Raw genomic sequence first — 22,888 nt, forward strand, 5'->3', positions numbered from 1 at the left:
CACTGTAGAGTACTTTGTTTTTGTCAAAATAAGTCAGATAAAACAACAATAAAAAGTATTTGATCTCTAAAAACACATTTTGTCTAGTTTATTGTACAGGTAATTTTGCAGCTAGATTTCTAGTGTTCAACAGGTATATTCTTGATGAACATAAATATGTTTATTAAATATATATTAATTTTTGTTGCTGTAATTGTTTGCAGTTACGGAGAAAGTGAGTACAACAATTTATTTTTGATTCTTTAAGATTTTTCAGGAAACTTTAAAAACTTCTTTCTGTTTCTCTTCTTCTTTAGGTTCCTTGTCCGTATTCAGACGTTGGCCGTCATCATGTTTACAAGTTCCTGAAACCTTTCCCTATTGGCTGCTGCGCGAAATAAATCTTCTACCCTTGAACCACACCATTTAGTCCATTATTTCACGGTTTTTGCTCTAAATTTTAAAGAACCGCTTGGATTGACATAAAATTTGGCATACGCATAGCTTACATGTCAAAGAAAAAAAGTGATATTGTGCCGATGTGTGCTTTTGCCCCGGGGGTGACTTTCACCTCCCCTCGGGGGTGAAAAAATATATGTCCAAAATAAGTCCGGAAATGGGTAAACTGACTAATTTTAAGTAACTTTTGTTCTATAGAGCTTTTTCGCCAAGCCAACACTTTTCGAGTTATTTGCGAGTGAATATGTTCATTTTTCAACAAAATAACCACATTTTTAGACGGTTTTTCGCAAATAACTCAAGAAGTAAGTATTTTGTCGAAAAAAACGTTCTTAGCAAAAATATAGCTTATAAAAAAGTAAAAAAAATGGTGTACGCGTTAGGTCTCTGGATCTCGAAGAATCAGAGTTATAGCCAATGAAAAATAGATTCATATTCACCAAATTTCAAAGAAAATATTTCGACGTGAAATATCCAAAAAATTAAGCACTTTTTGGGGGAAACCCATTATAACTTTTTTAAAGTGTTTAAAAAAAGCTTAATTCTTGTTTTTACAAAAAGTTTCTAGCATTCAATTTAAGCAAGTTACGCTTAAAATAAAGTTGGTCCCTTTTGTTTTTGCAAAAAAAATCGGGAAGACCACCCCCTAATTAGCAACTTAAATGAAATTAATCGTTACCGCTCCACAAATTATTTTATTTATGTTGTCTTTATATGATCTGTAAGTTTTATCGATACAAAGTGCTTATTTTTGAAAATATTTGGTTTCAAAGTAAAATTTTTAAAAATTAAAATTTTTAAAAATATGATTTTTTTCAAAATAACTTAAAAATTGTTAGAGATACCAAAAATCTCGAAAAACAAAAAAAGTCAGATTTGCCTTTCTGAATAGCATGTATTTTTTTGTTTTTCTGTTAGACAAAAATTGATTAAGATTTGGTGTTTCTAAATTTGCATACATTCGTGATCAGTGACTCGTTCAACCCATTTTAACTACAGCCCTTTCAATAATAAGGACCTTGAACCGATAAAATTTACAGATCATATAAACAATATATACACGATTCAAGAAACTTGTGAAGTCGTAACGATTAAGTTCATTTAAGATACTAATTAGGGGGTGATTTTCACGATTTTTTTTACCAAAACCAAAAGGAACTGATTTTATTTTGAGCGTAACTTGTTTAATTTTGATGCTAGAAATTTTTTTATAAAACAAAAATAAAGATTTTTTTAAACACTTTAAATCAGTTTTAGTGGGTTTTTCCTGAAATGTGCTTCATTTTTGGTTATTTCACGTTAAAATATTCCATTTGGAATTTGACGAATATGAACCTATTTTTCATTAGCTATAATTCTTCTTCTACTGGGTGTAGAGACGTGATATATACACCATTTTTTTAAATTTTTTACAGGCTATATTTTTGCTACGAACTTTTTTTGGACAAAATACTTACTATTTGAGTTATTTGCGAAAAACCGTCTAAAAGCGTGGTTATTTTGTTGAAAAAATGAACGTATTCACTGCCAAATAACTCGAAAAGTATTGACTTAGTGAAAAAACTTTATAGAACAAAAGTTACTTAAAATTAGCCAGTTTATCCATTTCCTGACTTTCTTTGGACGAATATTTTTTCACCCCTAAAAGGGGGTGAAAACCACCCCCAGGGCAAAAGCACATATCGACACAATATCACTTTTTTTCTTTGACTTGTTAGCTATGTGTATGCCAAATTTCATGTCAATCCAAGCGGTTCTTTAAAATTTAGAGATTTTGCAATATTTTACCGTTAAAGAACGGACTAATTGTATAATAATATTACGCAAGCATGAAAGTTTCTTTCGACCAATCCATCTCTTTCCCACCAATTTTTCTTGTATTGTAAGGCGAAGTAGATGGTATTTAGGTCCTCGAATTATATGACCGAAGTATTCTGTTTTTCTCCTCTTTATGATGCTTATGGGCAGACGTTCTGAATTCTTTCTATTTAATTATGCTCATCTGAGGAATTACTTAATTCATTCAAAACATCTCGGAACTTGTATAATTGTTCATTTAACGCATTACTCTTCTTCTCCAATTTCTCGCATTTTTATTCCAGATCAGAATTTATAGATTTTGCATTATTTCCGAGTTACTTTACATTTCTCTTTCAAAATTGACAGCCATTAACTTTTCTATTTCATTTTTGCTAATGGTTAGTTACTCCTTCAAATGAGTAACTTCAGGTTCCAGAGTATCCTCTTAGATACCTATATATTTTTTATAGGTCTATGTTTTTTTATTTACACTCAACGAAAAAGGTACGTAATATCAATAAAAATGTTAATTCAGACAACAAACGCAATACTTAAAATTTGTCCAATTCTTGGTTTTATTGGGACAACAAAACGATGTTCATCAATTCATTATTTTCGTTCGTTGAGCCAATGTATTACGTTTATTGAATGGATGAACATTCATTATGTATACCATAATATCACTTTATTGGTATTACGAACTCTGTTCACTGACTCAACGAACACTATTTATTGATATTACGAACTCTGTTCACTGAGTCAACGAGCACTATTTATTGAAACATAAATGTCGTTAATTGACCGACGAAGACTATTCGTTGTGTCAATAACAGTGTTATTTCTCCTAACGTATTTCGTTTATTTCTACAATTATTTCCGTTTATTGTTACAATTAATTCCGTTCATTCCCACAATAAATACGGTTTTTCTTACAAGCAATTCTATTCATTCTTACAAACAGTTTCGTTCATTCCTACTATGAACGTATTTTATATTAATAATTACTGAATGCAATAGCCCAATGTATGATATTAATTGATTATTTTTTAAATCCCCTTTTTTGTCCTTAACCTAAAGGACTTTACACTGTGTGATTTTTCATATGATTTCACTTATACAGTGTACTGGAATAAGTGTAACACTTCTCCCACCCCCTTATTAACTTATTTATTTTTAGCACATAAGCAAAACGCTCGGATAGGTCGATTTTTAAAATAATCAAAGTATATTATAACATCAATGTTTCGAACTTTACACGATCCCTCTTCAGGTGACAAGCGCGGCGTAACTTTGATTTTTTTAATGGGAAAGTACGTCATGTGAGAGCTTATTTAAAAGCGTTTGAAACAGTGATTCCAAAAATGTATAACACTTTAATCCTTTTTGAGGGCGCAGGTGCAAAATTTCGATCGAATTCTTTCTAAACGCATTCATTTTTTTAGGAATTCTGAGAAAACTAATTAGTATTTTTGAAAAATTTAAAGGCAGAATAAAACATTACATTATTACCTAGGGCAGAAAATCCCTTAGAATAAACAAAAAGTTTCTGTTGAATGGTATGCCTATTTGAAATTAAGAATCATACTAAATTTTCTCTTGTTCACCCCTGTGACTTATTAACATAATCATTATAGAGGTTCTCAGGGACTTCAGACCCTCGATAATACTGTAATATTTTATTTTGCATTTAAATTTTCAAAAATAATAATTAGTTTTATCAGGATTCGAAAAAAACGAATACATTTAAAAATAATTCGGCCAAAATTTAACGATAATAGGCACACAAAAACTTCCTTCTACTACGGACTACACTTGAAAACGAAATGCAATTATTATTTGGCACTTCGGTAACACAGAGAAGCTAGGGGTATCACGATAAGGAACAGCCGTTAACTTTCAAATGTCAAGCAAAGCATTTATTCTCTCAACAACTACGATTATTGTCACAATGAACGCATTTATTGTGGGTATTAAATGCAGTAGTAGCTTGATTAATGCATTCGTGGTCACAACAATCAATTTACATATATTGAATAATCATATATTACTCTATATTAACAACATTTGTACATTGTTTTAATGAAATCTGTACGTTGTCACGATAAACCAAGGTAATTTCTTGTCATCTGAGAAATCAAGAAGGTGAGTTGCTGCCCGAATTAACAGTATTTATTAAATATACGAAACTAAGTTATTGGCTGAATAAATTGAGTGTTATTGATTAATGTACTCTAGTTACTCTCACAATTATTATTCAATCGTTGTGACAATAACCAAATACATTCCTCAATGTCTAAAAGTTCGTTGAAACAACAAATTAAATTGTTGTGACAACGAAATACTATTCAGTAATCACTGTTAATCAATATTACGAACTAAATTTTTTTGAGTGTAACCTCCCAATTTATTTACAATCTGTAAAACAAGTTAAAATGAGTAAATGTTGCGACCACTAGTGTAGATGACTTGGAGAAAATAATTCTTTAATCATTTTCTTTACAAATATTTTACATAGATATAAAATTGTTTGTCTCTGGGAATTGCGGCACATATAACTAAAATCGCGATGGTAAATCACTAGGAGTATTTCGTCTAAGTCTTCGTCAGACTGGTTGTCTCATCAGGTTTCTGGCTAGTACATTTGGATGTTGTGTCAGTCTGTCTTCGTATTTCTGTGCGAAGTTAGTAATTTTTTCTTTTACTGTTGCAATTTCTAGATTGTGTCTAATAATATTATTTGCAACATACCATGGAACATTTGTGATCATTCGAAGAACCTCTCCAGGATTTCGATATTGGAGTTTGATGCAGTACCTTAAAGTTGGATCCCGTAACTCCATATTGGCTTTAAAATTGCTCTGTAGACAAGTACTTTATTTTTCATCGAAAGTATTGATTTGTGACCAATCAGCCAGTAAAAATTGTGTAATTTGAGACCAAGTTGTTTAAGCTTTATAAAAATGTGTGTTCTCCAGTATAATATTTGGTCTAGGTGCATTCCAAGGTATTTGACTATTGCTTGCTGTTTTAGTTGGTGGTTGTTGATATATACAGGCGGGTAGTGACCTTTACGGTTTGTGAAGGTAATATGAACCGACTTTCTGTTTTAGCCAAGTTTGTATTTTGTTGAGGCTGGTTTGCAGAAGTTGAGAAAGTTCGCTGTGTACAATAGGTATAACACTGGCCCCAGAATACTGCCCTGTGGAACTCCAAATCCAACTGGAAATAGAGACGTGCGCTCATCATGTCCTCAATTAGCCGCCGAAACCTTTCCCAATCCGTATATTTGTTGTCCAGTTTCGGTGGTAGCTGTATCTCAACAAGTTCAGTGCTTATCGTGATCAATGCAGGCGAGTGATCCGAGGAAAGTAGGTCTATGGTGTAGTACGTGTATTCTATTTTTATTGTGTTCCGCAGTTTCATGTTTATGCCTGTAGTTCTTGTGATATGAATGCTTTCATGCTTTCCTTTAATTTCTTTTTATTTTTACTTGCTTTCTTCAATTGTCCCATTCTGTCTTGGAATTGTTTTACTTTGTTTTTTTTTTAATATGTGTTTTCTTTCTTTATCTCCTTTCGATGTTTATTACGTTCCATTTGTTTTTTCCGTATTTGTTTCATTTCATTCATCATTTCTACATTTTTGTCCATTAGTTCTTGCCTCATTTTTATCATGAGAACCTTTTCTTCTTTTCTTCAGGCACTAATATACTACTTCTTTATTCGTCTGTAATTTTTTTGACTTGTATCTTGCATTATCTTATCAAATACAAATAGTAGGGGAGCGAAGTATGCTAAATGTGCAGTCACTCGAGCGCTTTGGGGACCTATTTGGTTGTGAAGAGTAGGTCCTAAAACCAAAAAAAGTTAAGTAAAGTGCTCCATTTCAGTGGGGACCTTCCATTTTTAATTTTATTTTCCATTTCCAACAATCGTTTTTTTCCGATTATAGCGCCGCCTATCCATAATTCGAAAAAAGTCTCGAATAAAAGTGGCTTATTTTTACGTAAAGAATCCAAATCTGCAATAAAAATTTGGGGATCCCATTTTGGGGTCCCACCTCACCACCGTGGGTGGTTGTATTTAATACCATTCGATAGATTTTTCAAAATCATTTTAAAAATGTAATTTGCAGTTTTTCGATCTGATGTTCATTTTGCGAAATATCGCGGGATTTGTTATTAAAATTTTAAATTTACCCCCACCCCTCTCCTTGGGGGACATGTTTGGGTCATTCGATATATTTTTGAAAAATATTGAACACGGTTTTTTTAGTTTTTCGATCTAACGTTCATATCGCGAATTATTCCCTTTTTTTTTGTAAAATTTTTAACTTGCCCATTTCCTTACGCCCCGCTCAAATCGTCAGATTTTTGAAATATACACTGTTTTGCATGTCCTCAACGTACTTTATCTTAATCTGACAATTTCGAGTATTTTTAAGGATAGATTTTTTTTGGGCCCCTTTAACGAACTTCCCTGTGTTAAGAGCCAATATATGGTAGAGGCACGTCTGCAGGGCACCAGGTTTCTGCCCATATGATAATCGGACGCGCCCAAGTAACTGCAAAATCCCCGCTTGGACTCTGCTACTAAAATATTAGGCAACTTTTTGTTGTATCTTCAGGATTGACCACACCCCCTCGGAGATATATCATCTGTTCCAACTGCTTTTCCTTTTTCTCGTATTAAATACTGTACTATAAAAACAATTTTACTAGCTATTCACTTTTTAAAAAATGATGTTGTTAAAAATCTCTATAAGTTTCATTCGATATGCCGATTTTTTCAGGTGACTTTTTTGAATGGAAAGACTACGACCGTACTAATATACCAGATGATGCAGTGGTTGTCGATGCTCACAACCCACGTGGACCTATCTATCTTGGTGTGGTAACTCTAGTTGACACAGAAAATATTGCGCTGATACCTGTAAATATACTTGGAGGATCATGGTATGTTAATGTTACCCTCGGAAAAAGACCCTATATAGCAAGCAAAAATATTAAGGTAGGTACTTGTTACATAAATCTACATCCTCTATCTCTTTCTCTTTCTCTCTCTCTCTTTCTCTCTCTCTCTCTCTCTCTCTCTATTGTCTTTTCTCCATTGCTGAGAGTCGTAATTTTCTCTATTGGTCTCTATCATTTCTCTAAGGTTATTTGCTGAATTTTAAATTTGGTCATAATATTATCTAGTTGGCAACCGCTCTTTTGGTCTTCTTCGCTAAACGTTTGCAGAAACAATTATTAATCTCACCAATTAACGTCATCTCTGTGCACCACGTGATGAAAGAACTGTAGACTTTCCTGAAGACTTGTTATAGACAGGCTTTTTTGAAGATCAAGTTGGTCAAGAATGGAAACGGTTGTCTGATGAACTTTCCAAGGTACGCGCAGCTTCTTCTCCAAGATTACATCTCGAAAGCATCAATTTTTTAGCGTTCTTTTACTTGAAGAGTCCAAGTTTCTGCTCCGCATAGAAGTAAAGAGAATACAAGTACATTGACCAATCTCACCATGATTTTTTTTTACTACAAATTTAGTTAGTCACTCATCGCATTTTTCGCCATACCAATACGTCTCCAAACTTCTGCTTCGCAGTTGCCATCGTTAGTTAGACTACATCCATGATCTTAAAATAACCCTTTGAGATAGCATTCTTTGCTTTACTACTTTGCTTTTAAACTAGTTTGTTTATTTACTACTACTTTGCTTTTAAAATCTAGAAGTATCTAAATAACTTATATTATTGTGGGCTAATTAGCAAAATTCATGGAAAAGTTATTTACCAGCAATTTTATTGCTGGAATCGAATTATAAGATCCTATATATTACTAATATAGGTATGCAAAGTCCGCAGATAGTGTGCTACTTTTTTTATAAAGAAAATGGCGCCGACACATAGTATTTTTTTCAATTATTGCTCTATAACTCCGAAGATTTTAGCTTTACACCAAAAACACTCAAATAAAAATTCACCCCAATTTAATTATGCATAGTGGTAAGTTTTTCCAGATTTGCTGCGACGAAAATTTTCCTCGGAAAATGTGGGTTTTTCCAACAAAATCTCGAATTTTCAAATAAATTTTTTGGGCCAGTAATTATTCATCAATAATTATATAGCTTGGTGAAATAAAAGCTTTCTTGGTATAGATTATAAATTCAGAAGCCGGTGAATATGAAACGAATATTTTAGCAACATTTCAATTGTTAGTTAACAATTTACAGTCGCAATAACAACCAAAATAATCATAAGACATTGATCAAACTAAAAAGATTATAAAGGTGTGATGCCTATTTAATATTTTGTCGACAAAATATAAAGTTTTTAAAAAAATTGTTATAAACAAATTAACATTTCTCAGAAATTGTTTACTATATTCCAATTTTAAAAAATACTTAAAATGCGTATTTCATAGGTCTTGAAATTGAATGCTTTAAAAAAAATTTACAACCATTTGCAAAAAAGTTATGAAACAGCAAAATAAATATACGATTTCTCCGTTGTTTATAATTTGTTTTAATTGTTTCAAAGCTTAAATGTGAGTCTATGGTACAAACTAATTACTCACAAAGAATGTCAAAAATTAGTGCAATGGTTATATTTTAATCAAAGATAAAAAATACTATTTTTGGAATTTTTAGCGCAAAAGTAGGCCTGATACAGAGTCGGAGCTAAAATGTTCACTCGCAGTGACTGACACGCAGCATACATTATTTATTAAAAGTGTACGTTGCGCGGCCGGTCGTCGCTCCGAGTGAAAATTTTAACTACAGTACTGTATTAGTCTACTTTCACGCGTGTAAATTACAAAAAAAATATAGGTATTTATAATCTTTAATTAAAATATAACCATTAAACTGATTATCAATATTTTTTTGTAAATAATTAGCTTGTACTTTAAACTCACTTCTACGCTTTGAAAGAATTAAAAAAAACACCGTAGTAATCGTATGTTTACTTTGCTGTTTCATAACTTTTTTGCAAAAAAGTTTTAAAGCATTAATTTCAAGATATTTGAAATACGCATTTTAGCTATTTTTTAAAATTATAATATAATAAAATCTTTCTGAGAAACGTTAATTTGTTTATAACTATTTTTTTTAACATTTAAAGATTATGCAAAAAAATAAAAAAATAATATTTTGTCGACAAAATGTTAAATAGACATCTCATCTTTATAAGATTTCAAAGTTTGATCAGTGTATCATAATTATTTTGGTTATTATTGCGACCGTAAATTATTAATTTACAATTGAATTGTTGCTAAAATATTAGTTTAATTTTCACCAGCTTCTGGAACTATAATCTAAACCAAGAAGGCTTTTAAGTCACCAAATTATTTAATTATTGGTAGATAATTACTTATCTAAAACTTTCTTTGAAAATTAAAGATTTTGTTGGGAAAACCCTTTTCCGAGTAAAAATTTTCGTCGGAGCAGATCGGGAAAAACACGTCTCTATGCAGAATTTAATCACAGTGAATTTTTATTTGAGTGTTTTTGTTGTAGAGTTAAAATCTTCGGAATTATAGAGCAATAATTGAAAAAAAACACGATTTTCGGGCGCCATTTTGTTTATAAAAAAAGTAGCACACTATCTGAGGACTTTGCATACCTATATTATTAATATATAGGATATTTTAATTCGATTCCAGCACTAAAATTGCTGGTAAATAACTTTTCCCAAAAATGACCTATTCTCCGATAATCAGCCCAGACTATATGGAATCATCTGGTATATCAAATTATGTTGTGCGAATTAAAAAAAAACGAAGACAGAAAGTCAAGCATAATTTATTTTAAAGCAATTTAATAGCAAATACATAACAGTTAAATAAAACAATAAAGTATTTAACAAACAAACTGAAACTAGTTGTTTTAAAGTCAATAGCATAAAAAATTTCAATGTAAAAACAATGTTTAAATTGTTTTTATTTGTTGGTTTTTTATTTTTTTTCTGGTAGTCAGTATTAGCACCTCTAGTCCTTATGCAAGCTTCAGTTTATCAATTATTCAGTTTATAAAATTATCAACATTTTGTTGTGGTAGGATGCTCCATTCTTCAAGAGCAGCTGGTACTAGCCGTGTTGTGTTTTGTGGATTATCCCGGCGAGCTCTAATTTTTCTTTTAAGCATATCCCACAAATACTCTATAGGGTTAAGCTCGGGTGAGCAAGCAGTCCACTCCAAACAACGGATACCTTCTACTTAATGATGTCTCTCATCACTCTAATGATATGTGTAGGTCCATTATCATGCATGGAAATTAAATTTTCTCCTGTTGCACCTCTTCAGAGCCTAACTACAGGTTATGAACATACCTGTGAGCAGATAAAGTTGATTGGATGAAAATGAAAGGAGTTTTTTACGGATCACAATTCCTCTCCAGAACATTACACTTCCCCTTGTATATTTGTGAACAGATCGGAAAGTTTTCGTTCTTGCTTGTCTTCCTCGACCCCTAAGCCATCCCCTTACACTCACTAAAATAGAAGAACGTCATTTAGTGGATGTTGTTAGAGCAAGTGCAGAATATGGTGCTCCTTTAACAAGCCTAGAGATTAGAATGCTTGTCAAACAATATTTAGATGCCAGAGGAACTCGAGTTGTTTATTTCTCTAACAACAATCTTCCTAGTTGTGACTGGGTCAAGGCTTTTTTGTCACGACTGCCAAAGGCACTGCCAAAACGTTAAACGATCCAGGGCAGCCAACACTGAAGAAATCATAGAGGGATATTTTAATAATTTAAAAATAACACTTGAAAACATCGAACCTCAAAATATCCTAAATTATGACGAGACAAATCTTTCAGATAACCCTGGTACCCAAAAATGTGTATTTCGACTTGGTACAAAATACCCGGAAAGATACATGACTGCCACTAAAAGGGCAGTGTCTGTAATGTTCGCAGCTACCGCAACAGGAGAACGCCTACCACTGTATGCCCTGTATAAAGCGGAAAGATTATATGATAGATGGATAACGGGTGGTCCCCCTCGTACATTGTATAATAGAACAAAATCTGGATGGTTTGATGCATCAACTTTCCAACCCGGTCAATCAGTTCAATTTGAAGAAATTGGTCAGAATCAGGAGGGAAGTGGGAACGAGGATTTAGAAGAAGAAATAGAGACGGAGACGAGTGACAACGAAAATTTAGCAGAAGAAATGGAGATGACTAACAGTGATGATGATATTGGTGGGGAGGCAGATGAATTACATGAACAAGCTCAGGATGAAATGGTTGAAAATATCGAGTCTGATGGAAATATCGAAGTAGATGGAAATAATCTAAAAATTGGTACTTTTATGGTGGTCCAATTTCTTACAAAAAAAACTGTTAAACATTTCATCGGAATTATAGTAGAAATAAACGACGACAACACATACTGCACCGTAAAATTTTTAAGAAAAAATATAAATGGTTTTTTTTTATCCTAACATATTAGACATATCGGACGTCAATTTTGAAGACATTATAAAAATATTAAAGGAACCTTCCAAAAGTAGAAGAGGATATTTTTCTTTTAAAGAAAATTTGTTTTCAGTTATAGTTTGTCGTGTTTTTTTTTAATAAAAGTGTAATATTTTTTTTTCTATTTTTATAATAAAAATGTGATAATTTTTTTTCTAATTTTTTAATAAAAGTTTCTCCGAAATTGAAGAAAACTCTCAAAAAGAGAGCTTTTTGTTCTAGTTTTTATTAAAAAATAAAATTAAAAACGTATATCGTGGGGATAGTAGACAAATTAAAACGTATGCCATGGGCAAAGTAGTCCTATTACGATTTAATTTTGCCCTACAGTGAATTTAAAATAGGTGGGCAATGTTGAACTTTTCCGGGGCAAATTTGCCCACCTTGTATTTATTATTTTTTCTCGGCTGTGTTACAGATTTTTATAAAAAATGATAAGAACATTCTCGGTTAATATTTCGAGAGTTCTCAAAATAATTTTTGTAATTATTTATATGTGCTAAGAAAAGAAATATTTAAATAAAACTGAAATTTGCTGGGCAAAGTAGGCCATGTGTACGGTACACGATTTCGTGGGTCATCTGATTTTACACAAATCCTGACTTTTTCTGAAAATAGCACATTTTGTCAATTCCCAATGTTCCAGTTTTGGTGGTGAAGACACAAATTTAGGCGATCAATCTTGTGCTGTCTGGATAACTCGTGAACCCGTAACTCTCACCTGCTGTATAATTCTTGGTACGAACTCTTCTTCTTATCGTTTCAACTGAAACAGTTACACCTGTAGCTTCCAAAAGCTGCCTTTGGAGCTGCAGGTGAGGAATGGTTGGGTGTCTTCCAGCTGATTGGAAAATTAAATGATTGTGGCGAGCCGTTATTACTTTTTGGCTACTTCCTTTTGCGTTGTTTTTGAGCTTTCCTAGTTTCTGTTACCTAGCATAGGTTTTGGACAGAACGTCCTGTATTAGACGCCGAGCTCTACAGCTATGTCCTTCTGAGAACATTACTTGCTTCACAAGACCAATAATCTTTCGCCGTTTTAAGTTCTATGAGGCATATTTTCGTTTTTGGACGCAAAAGTTAGTTTATTTATTTTCGTTCAATTTGCAACTCAAGCAAATAACCTATACCGTATCGAGCTGTACTATCTGATTGTCTTATAAATTTGTTTATTTTCAACAAAAACCTTTATTTTTCGCAACAATAACAAGTTTTTTCAAAAGAAATAAAAATTGCTTTGAAATACATAGTGATTCCATATAAGTTTGGTTGTGTGTATTTCATTAGTAGTATACAGGTACAGTGGAACCCCGATAAGTCGGCCCCCGATAACCCGGAAGCCCGGCTAACCCGGACCGATTTTCATCAGACAAACGTTTCAACAATAAAAATGTACTATCCGTTACAAGATAATTCGGATGGAATTCCTCAGATTATTTTGTGCTTGATATTTTGATATCGGCCCAGTCTCTTAATCTGGGGAATTCCATCCGAATTATCTTACAAGGAATAGTATGTAATATAATATTTGAGAGATAATGTGTATTTGTGTAATTTGAACAATGTATACGATAGTAAAAATAACTCATGGCACACGGCGGCGGCGGCAGAGCGACGGTCATTGTCTCGGATTTATCGGAAACAACAGGCACCTATTATTCCTTTATTTATTTCAAACTGTCTTAACATTGTTTAAAAAAGACTAAAAGACTATTTAAAAAAATTGTTTTTAAACAATGGTATTAGTTTTCACTGTTCATAACATCGTTCCGATTGTGACTGTATTGTCTTGTATTGTTTGCTTAGGTTTGTGTTTGCGTATTTTTAATAATTTAGATGTGTAGGTACTGTGCATATATACAGGGTGTAACAAAAATACAGGTCATAAATTAAATCACATATTCTGGGACCAAAAATAGTTCGATTGAACCTAACTTACCTTAGTCCAAATGAGCATAAAAAAAAAGTTACAGCCCTTTGAAGTTACAAGATAAAAATCGATTTTTTCCAATATATCAAAAACTATTAGAGATTTTTTAATGAAAATGGAGAAGTGGCATTCTTATGGCAGGAACATTTTAAATATAAATTATAATTAAATTTGTGCACCCCATAAAAATTTTATGGGGTTTTGTTCCCTTAAACCCCCCCCCAAACTTTTTTGTACGTTCCAATTAAATTATTATTGTGGTACCACTAGTTAAACACAATGTTTTTAAAACTTTTTTGCCTCTTAGTACTTTTTCGAAAAGCTAGTTTTTATCGAGATATTTTGAATATTTGTCAAATCCACCACATATTTGTATATGGTAAAGTACGATTGTAGAGACCTGGTAATAATATGAAATTTTTTATATAAATTACAATTTGAGGTACATTTTGAACCATATTAGAAAAGAAGCCACATCTCGATAAAAGGTGCCTCATCGGAAAGTACTAAGAGGCAAAAAAGTTTTAGAAACATCCTGTTTAGCTAAAGGTACCGCAATAATAGTTTAATTGGAACGTACACAAACATTTGGGGGGTTTCGCATCTCGATTAAAACTGGTTTATCATAAAAATATTAAGAGGCAAAAAAGTTTTAAAAACATTTTGTTAAACTAAGGGTACCACAATAATAAAGTTTCAATAATAATAAAATATAACAATATATAATAACAATAATAATAACAATAAAATATAACAATATATAATAATAATAACAATACCACAATAATAAAAGCTTCAGAACAACAATAATAATTTAACTGGAACGTACAAAAAAGTTTGGAGGGGTTTAAGGGAACAAAACCCCCATAAAATTTTTATAGGGTGCACAAATTTAACCATAATTTATTTTTAAAATGTTCCTGCCATAAGAATGCCACGTGTCCATTTTCATTAAAAAATCTCTAATAGTTTTCGATATATCGGAAAAAATCGATTTTTATCGTGTAACTTCAAAGGGCTATAACTTTTTGTGTGTGCATATTTGTACTAAGGTAAGTTAGGTTCAATCGGACTATTTTTGGTCCCAGAATATGTGATTTAATTTATGACCTGTATTTTTGTTACACCCTGTATATATATTTCATGTTATTTCAATTATAACGGAGTTTTTCTGTAAGTATACCGTATTTTATTAATTTTTACCATATTCTCCGGCTAACCCGGATTTTCGATAACCCGGATCGGCCGCGGTCCCGATTAATCCGAGTTATCGAGGGTCCACTGTAATTGAAAAGCTTAACTAGAGAAAATCTCCAAATATTGCAATTTCCATGTACGTATTTTTTGAGCACTTGCCTTTAGGTATTAAAAAAAATCCTCTCTGAAACACACAGAAAATAAATATTTTCAAAATTCTAAAAAACTGTTATGGAAAAAAGCTTTGGACACTCAAATATACGAACCAATTTTTTAGGATACAGTTTACAATAAGCTGCCTACAAAAAGTTGGAAAATCAATGCGCTAAATTCTCATCCCAGAAATATAAAAATAGTACGAATTTATTCAGTAAAATGTGGCTGTAGACAACGGGAAATAAATTACACAGATAGTAATAGCTATTTGTATAACAAGGGAGGAAAGTGCTACTTTTCCTCCCGAGAATGAAGTTTACTGCCCGACGCGTAGCGGAGGGCAGTAATCATTCAAGGGAGGAAAAGGCACTTTACTCCCATGTTATACATATGGTTTTTCCACCTTCCTCAAAAAACAAGTACTTTTTTCATTTTTACTTAATTTATTTATGTAACTAACCAACAAAATTTATTAGAACTGAACTAAACCAGTAGGTACAATATAACTGTCAACTGTCAAATATAAGTCAAATTATTAATGTAAACATTGTTAAATCAGAATAACAATTTACTGTTTTTTACCATTCTGCAAAATACAGAGTGTTTTTAAATAAACGTTAAAATGTATATACACTTACGTAATACAAAATAGATATTGTACAGGGCGCCAATAAGTTATATTTCATGAATGAAATACCATGACGTCATTTTTACTTTTCCTCCCTAGGGAGGAAAAATATTTTCCTCCCTAGGGAGGAAAAGTACAACTTTGCTCCCTACAATCAGGTCCGGAAACGTATACTTTCAGTAGAGGTAGGTGGAAAAAGTATGAATGTAGACAATATACAGTGCGTCCATAAAGTAACGCATAAATTCATTATTTCGTAAACCGGCGACATTAAGGAAAACTCCCGAAACAGGTCGATTTTTATTTATAAATTCCGATTTTTTGGAATTTATATTATAATAGTGACGTCATCCATCTGGGCGTGATGACGTAATCGATGATTTTTTTAAATAATAATAGGGGTCATGTGATAGCTCATTTGAAAGGGTATTCAATTCTCTATTCACTAATATAAACATTAACATAATTATTTATACAAGGTGTTCAAAAAAACATTTTTTTAATTAAAATAATTGAGACAAAAAGAAGAATGTATGTAATTTATTTAATTCAAAATATGTTTTACTGTTGTCAGAAAACAGGAAAAAAATGTTTATTTGACAAATAAATATTGTTTTTACTTAAATTCAATGTTAAAGCTGCCACCCACCTGTGTCTTGGCAGTTTGAACATTTCGTTTAATCCTTAAACGCCCAAGGGTGGGTAAAAAATGTCCACCTAATGCGTATTCCCTTGTAACATATTTATTACGTGTTTAAAAATTTTCCAAAAATTATTTATTGTTAGAAAGACAGTCTTTTATCGAATGTTAAATTGGTTCTACAAATATTTTTGAAAATTAAAGTAATACCTTGAGTTAAATATGGGTGGGCATAAAAAGTACACCCTTGGTAAAACTTGTTACTAAAGGTTTCTATATAATTTCTGGTTGGTAGGAACATAATCCATACAATTATCGACGTATAATTACATAATCGACATAATTATCCACCAATGAGGAGGCTGAAAGGAAGAATGTGAAGAAAATCGACAAATCTGAATTACTGGCTTTTACTGGTATGTTAATTTTGATGTACATTGTAATTTTGTTGTTAGGTTTTTAAATTGTTTATATTAATATTTTAGAAGATGCTGTGTTTATTAAGCATAAGATTTTTAAGTTTAATCAATTTCCAACAACTCTCAATAAATATATTAGCTATTTTCGAGGTGGACATTTTTTACCCACCGTTGGGCGTACATGGAACCTAAAAAAGGTTAGGCGTTTAAGGGTTAAGCGAAAATCAATGTTTATTAGTCAAATAATTTTTTTTCTGTTTTCTGACACTAGTAAAATGTATTTTGAATTAAATAAATTACATATATTCTTCTTTTTGCCTCACTTATTTTAATTAATAAAATGTTTTTTTAAACACCCTGTATAAATATTTATATTAGCGTTTATACTATTGGATAGAGAATTGAATACCCTTTCAAATGAGCTATCACATGACCCCTATTCTCATTTAAAAAAATCATCGATTACGTCATCACGCCCAGATGGATGACGCCACTAGTATGATATATATGCCAAAAAATCTTAATTTTAAAACAAAAATCGACCTGTTCCGGGATTTTTCCTTATAGTCGCCGGTTTACGAAATAACGAATTTATGCATTACTTTATGGACGCACTGTATTTAGACCAGTAAGGATCTGCGAAAAAACGTCTATTTTTCGATGTGAGAGGTGGCATTCGGATTTTTGCATATAAAGTTAGGTGACACTTTCAGTAATAATAATTGACTTATGCTCCTTCTCAAATATGCCCGGAACATTAATAAAAAAATTTAAATATTTAAAAATTTCGAAAAAAACCGATTTTTTTCTGTTCCTTTGCTTATAACTTTAAAACGATTCGTTTTGGAACAAAGTCGTTGAGATATAAAATAAAGATAATTGAATTTTGTATGATATACGACTAGTAAAAAATGTCTTAAGGTATTACCTTTTCTGCAATATAGCAATAAATACAAAATAAGGGGGCAAAATAAGTCTGTTGTTATTCAATATTTTTAACCACTTTGGTGGCACTTAGAACCTTTGTAATTCGCTTACGAAATTTTTTGTAACATACTTAAATCGTGTACCAAATTTCATTAAAATCTACCTAATAAATTTTGCATAATAAATTGGCAATCTAAATGTTTTTAAAAAAGTTCAAATTTTTTAAAATCTTTCTGAACAAAAAGTAGACCATTTAGAAGTTGGTTAATTTTTTTACATATAAAGAGGTGCTCTACCTATCTAATACACTTTACAGAATTAAAATAGGATTATTTAAGGGACCCCAGCAATGTTTTAAATTTATAAACAATTTTTTGGCTTATAAACAAATAGCTTTGTTTAATAATAAAAAAATTAATTTTTAGCAATGCAAATAATTAAAACCGGTATAATTTGACTTAAACTTTCAAATGCTGTCAGCATAATTGCTATTTTATTTTTTTATCAAACGTTATTCGCGTTCAAAAATGGCAATTTCTCGATTTTTTGAAAGTTCCACCGCGTTTATCTCAAAAACTATGCATCCTACGAAAAAACTTGTAAGAACATTTTTTGCTTAGAATTACCCAAGAAATACAAAAAAATGTTTTATTTTGCGAAAAATCGATTTTATGTAATTCCTCAAGTTCTTTGTTTATAACAATCTTCTCGACATCCGGATCAACTGTTACCCAAAAATTTCGTGTTCTACGGGTCAAAATACATAAAAAAACTTGGGTAAGTCCATCTAAATAAAGGAGCCATAATTTTATAATTAGGGCTAATTTGTTTATAAGCCAAAAAATTGTTTATAACTTTAAAACATCGCTGAGGCTGCTTAAATAATCCGATTTCAATTCTGTAAAGTGAATTAGATAGGTGGAGTACTTCTTTATATGTAAAAAATTGACAAATCTTTGTATGTTCTAGTTTTTGTTGTGCAAGATTTTAAAAATTTTAATTTAAAAAAAAAAGATTAGATTGCAAAATTATTATGCAAAATCTAGTAAGTCAATTTTAATGAAATTTGGTGTACGGTTTTAGCACATTACAGAAATTTTCTAAGCGAATTAGGAAGGTTCCAAGTGTAATCTAAGTGATGGAAAATCATTGAATAAGGACAGGCTTGTTTTGCCCCCATATTTTATATTTATTGCTATTTTGCAGCAAGTGTGATAAATTAAGACATTTTTAACTAATCGCATCTGATAGAAAGTTTAATATCCTTTGTTTTATTTCTATACGACTTTGTTCCAAAATGAATCATTTTAAAGTTATAAGCAAAAAAAGTAGAAAAAAAAACGAAATTTTTTGAAATTTTTAAATATTTTATTTTTTTTATCAATGTTCCGGGCATATTTGAGAAGGAGCATAAATCAATTATTATTAACGAAGTTATCACCTAACTTTATCTGCAAAAATCTGAATGCCACCTCTCACATCCACCTAAAAACAGATCCTTACTTGTCTAATTGTTAATATTATAAAACAAATAATTTTCTTCTTTCTCCTTCTTCCTACTTTATAAATAGTCTCATGTCTGTTTTACTTCGGTTTTTAGCCTCAATTGACATTTCCTGACCATCTTTTCCTTGGTCGTCCCAATGATCTTCTTCCATTTGGCGATTTGTCTCTTGCTATTCGTACTACTCTATTTTCTGTCATTCTTTCTATGTGTTGATTCCATTCTATTTTTCTTTTTTTGGCCCACATGTTTATTTTTTCTATAGCACATCTCGCCCGTATTTCCTCACGTCTTACTCTGTCTCTTAGAGTTTGGTTTGTTATTTTTCGTAAGACTTTTATTTCTGCTGTTTCCAGCAGTTTTTGTGTTTTCGCCATATCTGCTCTTGTTTCCGCTGTGTACGTCATTATCGTCTAATCTTTGATTTACATATCCTGGTTTTCGTTCCCATTGTGAGGTATGTATTTGTTCCTCCAGATTGTGTTGTTGCGACATCCTGCTGCTCTGTTCGCCATGTTCACTTGTTTTTGTACTTCTTTTTCCACTTTACCGTAGCTTGACAGTTTTATTCCCAAGTATTCTGTTTCCATCAGTTGTTCTATTATTTTGTTACTTACGACCAATTTACATCGTCTCGGTTCCGCTGATATTACTATCGATTTAGTTTTCTCTGTTGAGATCACCATGTTGTATATTATGAGAGCCGTTTCTTCGAATTCTTTAATAAATTAATCCTTGTAGGTCATCTTCATTTTCGGCTGTCATTATGGCGTCGTCGATGTATCAGATTATTTTTATTTCCTTTTCTCCCATTCTATATCCTCTTCTTTTATTACCTTTCTTTATGATTTCATCCATTAACAGATTAAATATTAATGGGCCTAGCGAATTTCCTTGTCTAATGCCAGGTTCATACTTGATAGGTTGCGATAGTTTTCCCTTACCATAGCTACGTTACCATAGCTTCCCTTACCATAGCTTTCTTACCATAGCTACGTTATCTTTATTATTCTCGATGGTTTTTATTAAATCCAGTGGTATTCCCTTTTCATATAGTAAATGTATCGCGTCCCGAATTCTCACTCTATCAAACGCTTTCTTTTTTAAATATATCAGGCACATAATATGGTTTGTTAATATATGCCAGGGACTTTTCTTTTATTTGTCTTATTACAAAAACTGCATCCGTGCATGTTCGTTCTGTCCGAAATCCTTGCTGTTCCTCTTCCAGAGTTATGCGTTCGTTTATTTTTGTCGCTATAATGCTTGTTGTCAATTTGAGTGTTGTATTTAAAAGATTTATTGCTCGATAATTATTGGGTCTTTCTTATCTCCTTTCTTGAAGAACATCAGCATGATCGCTCTCCTCCATTCATCTGGTATTCTGTTCGTGGTGATTATTTTATGAATAAAAAGTTGCAGTTGTTGTACAAGGTGATCACCTCCATATTTTAAGAGTTCATTTGGTATTAGATTTTCCTCTGGAGACTTTCTATTTTTTAATTTGTTTATTCCTTGTTTCACCATCTATTTAGGAGATTTTACACAAATAATTTTAAATGTGAAATTCTAATAAAAACAGTGAAAAAAATTTCAAAATCCTTTTTTCAAAGACCTTTGAAAAGTCGAAATAAATAACATCTGTCGGTATTTTGTTATCCAAGGCTAGTGTCCATGCATTTACATATTTTAAAATATTTGTTATTGTTGATCTACCTCTGACAAAACTGTGTTGGTTCTGCGGAATAACATTTAGACCTTGATCTCGCGTACCAAAAAAGTTGATTAATAGCAAGCTGAAAATTTGTTAATAGCTTAACAGTGTCTAGTCGGACAAACTTTGATGTACGGGAACACTGGAACAGGGGAAGTTTTAATTGTGGAAAAGTTTAAAAATTTGGAGCGTCAGATTACGAAGACGTTCCATGTATTTTGTTGAACAGAACATCCAATTGATTTGTTACCCTTTTAAAATATCCTAATAAAAATCAGAATGCTATTACTAACCAACATGATTCCTGTCATTTGACATGTTCTTCGTATTCCACTCATTAAATTGCCCAGTTGGAGATAAACGCCAGTCTGATTTTTGCATGGAGTTTAATGAAATGGTTACAAATCAATTGGAAGTTCTGTCCGACAAAATACATGGAACGTTTTCGTAGTCTGACGTTCCAAATTTTTCACCTGTTCCACAATTAAAACTGTCCCTGTTGCAGTGTTCCCAAACATCAAAGTTTGTCCGACTAGACACCGTTAAGCTATTAACAAATTTTCAGCTTGCTATTAATCAACTTTTTTTGGTACGCAGGATCCAGGTCTAATTCTCACGTAGTAAAAAATAAGAAAACTCGTCACAAATTAAACACACAAATACATTTATTCATTTATGACAATTATAAAACCAGATTTTATTAAAACTTGAATAGATCTGGCATTGCTTCTATGCAGCATTTTACTAATATACATATTGATTTTCTATTACAGATTGCGTGTCGCAAAGATAAAGACTTGGTATGGAGAACCTCCAATCAAGACGATTTTGAAAGTCTGTTTGATCGGGATGACTACACCCCTATCGAAATTGGATGGGAAGCAAACTCCCGCTTGAGTTACAACGCTTCTATATACGTAGGACAAGGCCCGACAGGCGGAGGGAATTTGATAGGAAAAATCTACCGTGGTCTTAAGGGTTCTCCTTATCAGCATCAAGAAGGGATACTATATATGGACGGTACCTCTGTTGAAGTGCCGTACCAAGATATGGGTGGGCAGTATCAAATTGCTGTTTCTATGAAGGACGAGTAATACAGTCAAAATTAAACAGTTTTCAAAAACGTTTTTTATTTAATGAAACCATCATCATCGCATAAAATTACACTCAAAAAAATTTAGTTCGTAATATTGATTAACAGTGATTATTGAATAGTATTTCGTTGTAACAACAATTTAATTTTTTGTTTCAACTAACTTTTAGACATTGATCAATATATTTGGTTATTGTCACAATGATTGAAAAATAATTATAAAAATAACTAGAGTAGGTACATTAATCAATAACACTCAATTTATTCAGACAATAATTTAGTTTCGTATATTTAATAGATAATGGTAATTCTGGTAGGAAAGCACTTTCTTGATTTCGTAGATGATAAATAATTACCTCGGTTTATCGTGACAACGTAGAGATTTCATTAAAATAATGTAAAAATGTTGTTAATATAGAGTTATATTTGATTATTCCATAGATGTAAACTGATTGTTGTGAAAACAAATGCATTAATCAATCTACTACTGCGTTTAATACCCACAATCAATGCGTTCATGGTAACAATAAACGAAGCTGTTGAAACAATAAATGCTTTGCTTGACCGTTTGAAATGTAACGGCTTTTCTTTATCGTTCTTTGTTAAACAATGCTGTTACCTCTGCCACAGTGCCGAATAATTTCATTTCGTTTCCAAGTGTAGTCCGTACTGAAAGGAAGTCTTCGTGTGTCTATTATCGTATTAATTTTTTTCGAATCCTGAGAAAACTAATCAGTATTTTGGAAAAATTTATACGCAGAATAAAATATTACAGTATTATAGAGGGTCTGAAGTCGCTGAGAACTTCTATAATGATTATTTTAATAAGTCACAGGGGTGAAAAAGAGAAAATTTAGTATGATTTTTAATTTCAAATATACCATTCAAAAGAAACTTTTTGTTTATTCTAAGGGACTTTCAGCCGTCGGTTATAATGTAATCTTTTCCATTCGCCAATAAA

General features: G+C 31.7%; 1 protein-coding gene across 1 annotated transcript; it reads left to right on the top strand.

Moving 5' to 3' along the window:
• Positions 1-14: 14 nt before the first annotated feature.
• LOC126890502 (uncharacterized) lies at positions 15-21,957 on the top strand. The gene is made up of 3 exons (XM_050659486.1): positions 15-214; positions 7,030-7,247; positions 21,608-21,957. Exons 1-3 carry the CDS (start codon positions 145-147, stop codon positions 21,926-21,928), a joined length of 609 nt encoding a protein of 202 aa, XP_050515443.1. The 5' UTR covers positions 15-144; the 3' UTR covers positions 21,929-21,957.
• The last annotated feature ends 931 nt before the right edge of the window (positions 21,958-22,888 follow it).

Source organism: Diabrotica virgifera, chromosome 8, assembly GCF_917563875.1.
Source record: "Diabrotica virgifera virgifera chromosome 8, PGI_DIABVI_V3a".
Taxonomy (NCBI): domain Eukaryota; kingdom Metazoa; phylum Arthropoda; class Insecta; order Coleoptera; family Chrysomelidae; genus Diabrotica; species Diabrotica virgifera.

Bases quoted from the DNA above. Each gene is read 5' to 3' on its own strand.
- LOC126890502 (XM_050659486.1), top strand. From the start codon at position 145: ATGAACATAAATATGTTTATTAAATATATATTAATTTTTGTTGCTGTA. The intron at 215-7,029 runs GTGAGTACAACA...CGATTTTTTCAG, and splicing joins TGTTTGCAGTTACGGAGAAA to GTGACTTTTTTGAATGGAAA. The intron at 7,248-21,607 runs GTAGGTACTTGT...TTTCTATTACAG, and splicing joins TAGCAAGCAAAAATATTAAG to ATTGCGTGTCGCAAAGATAA.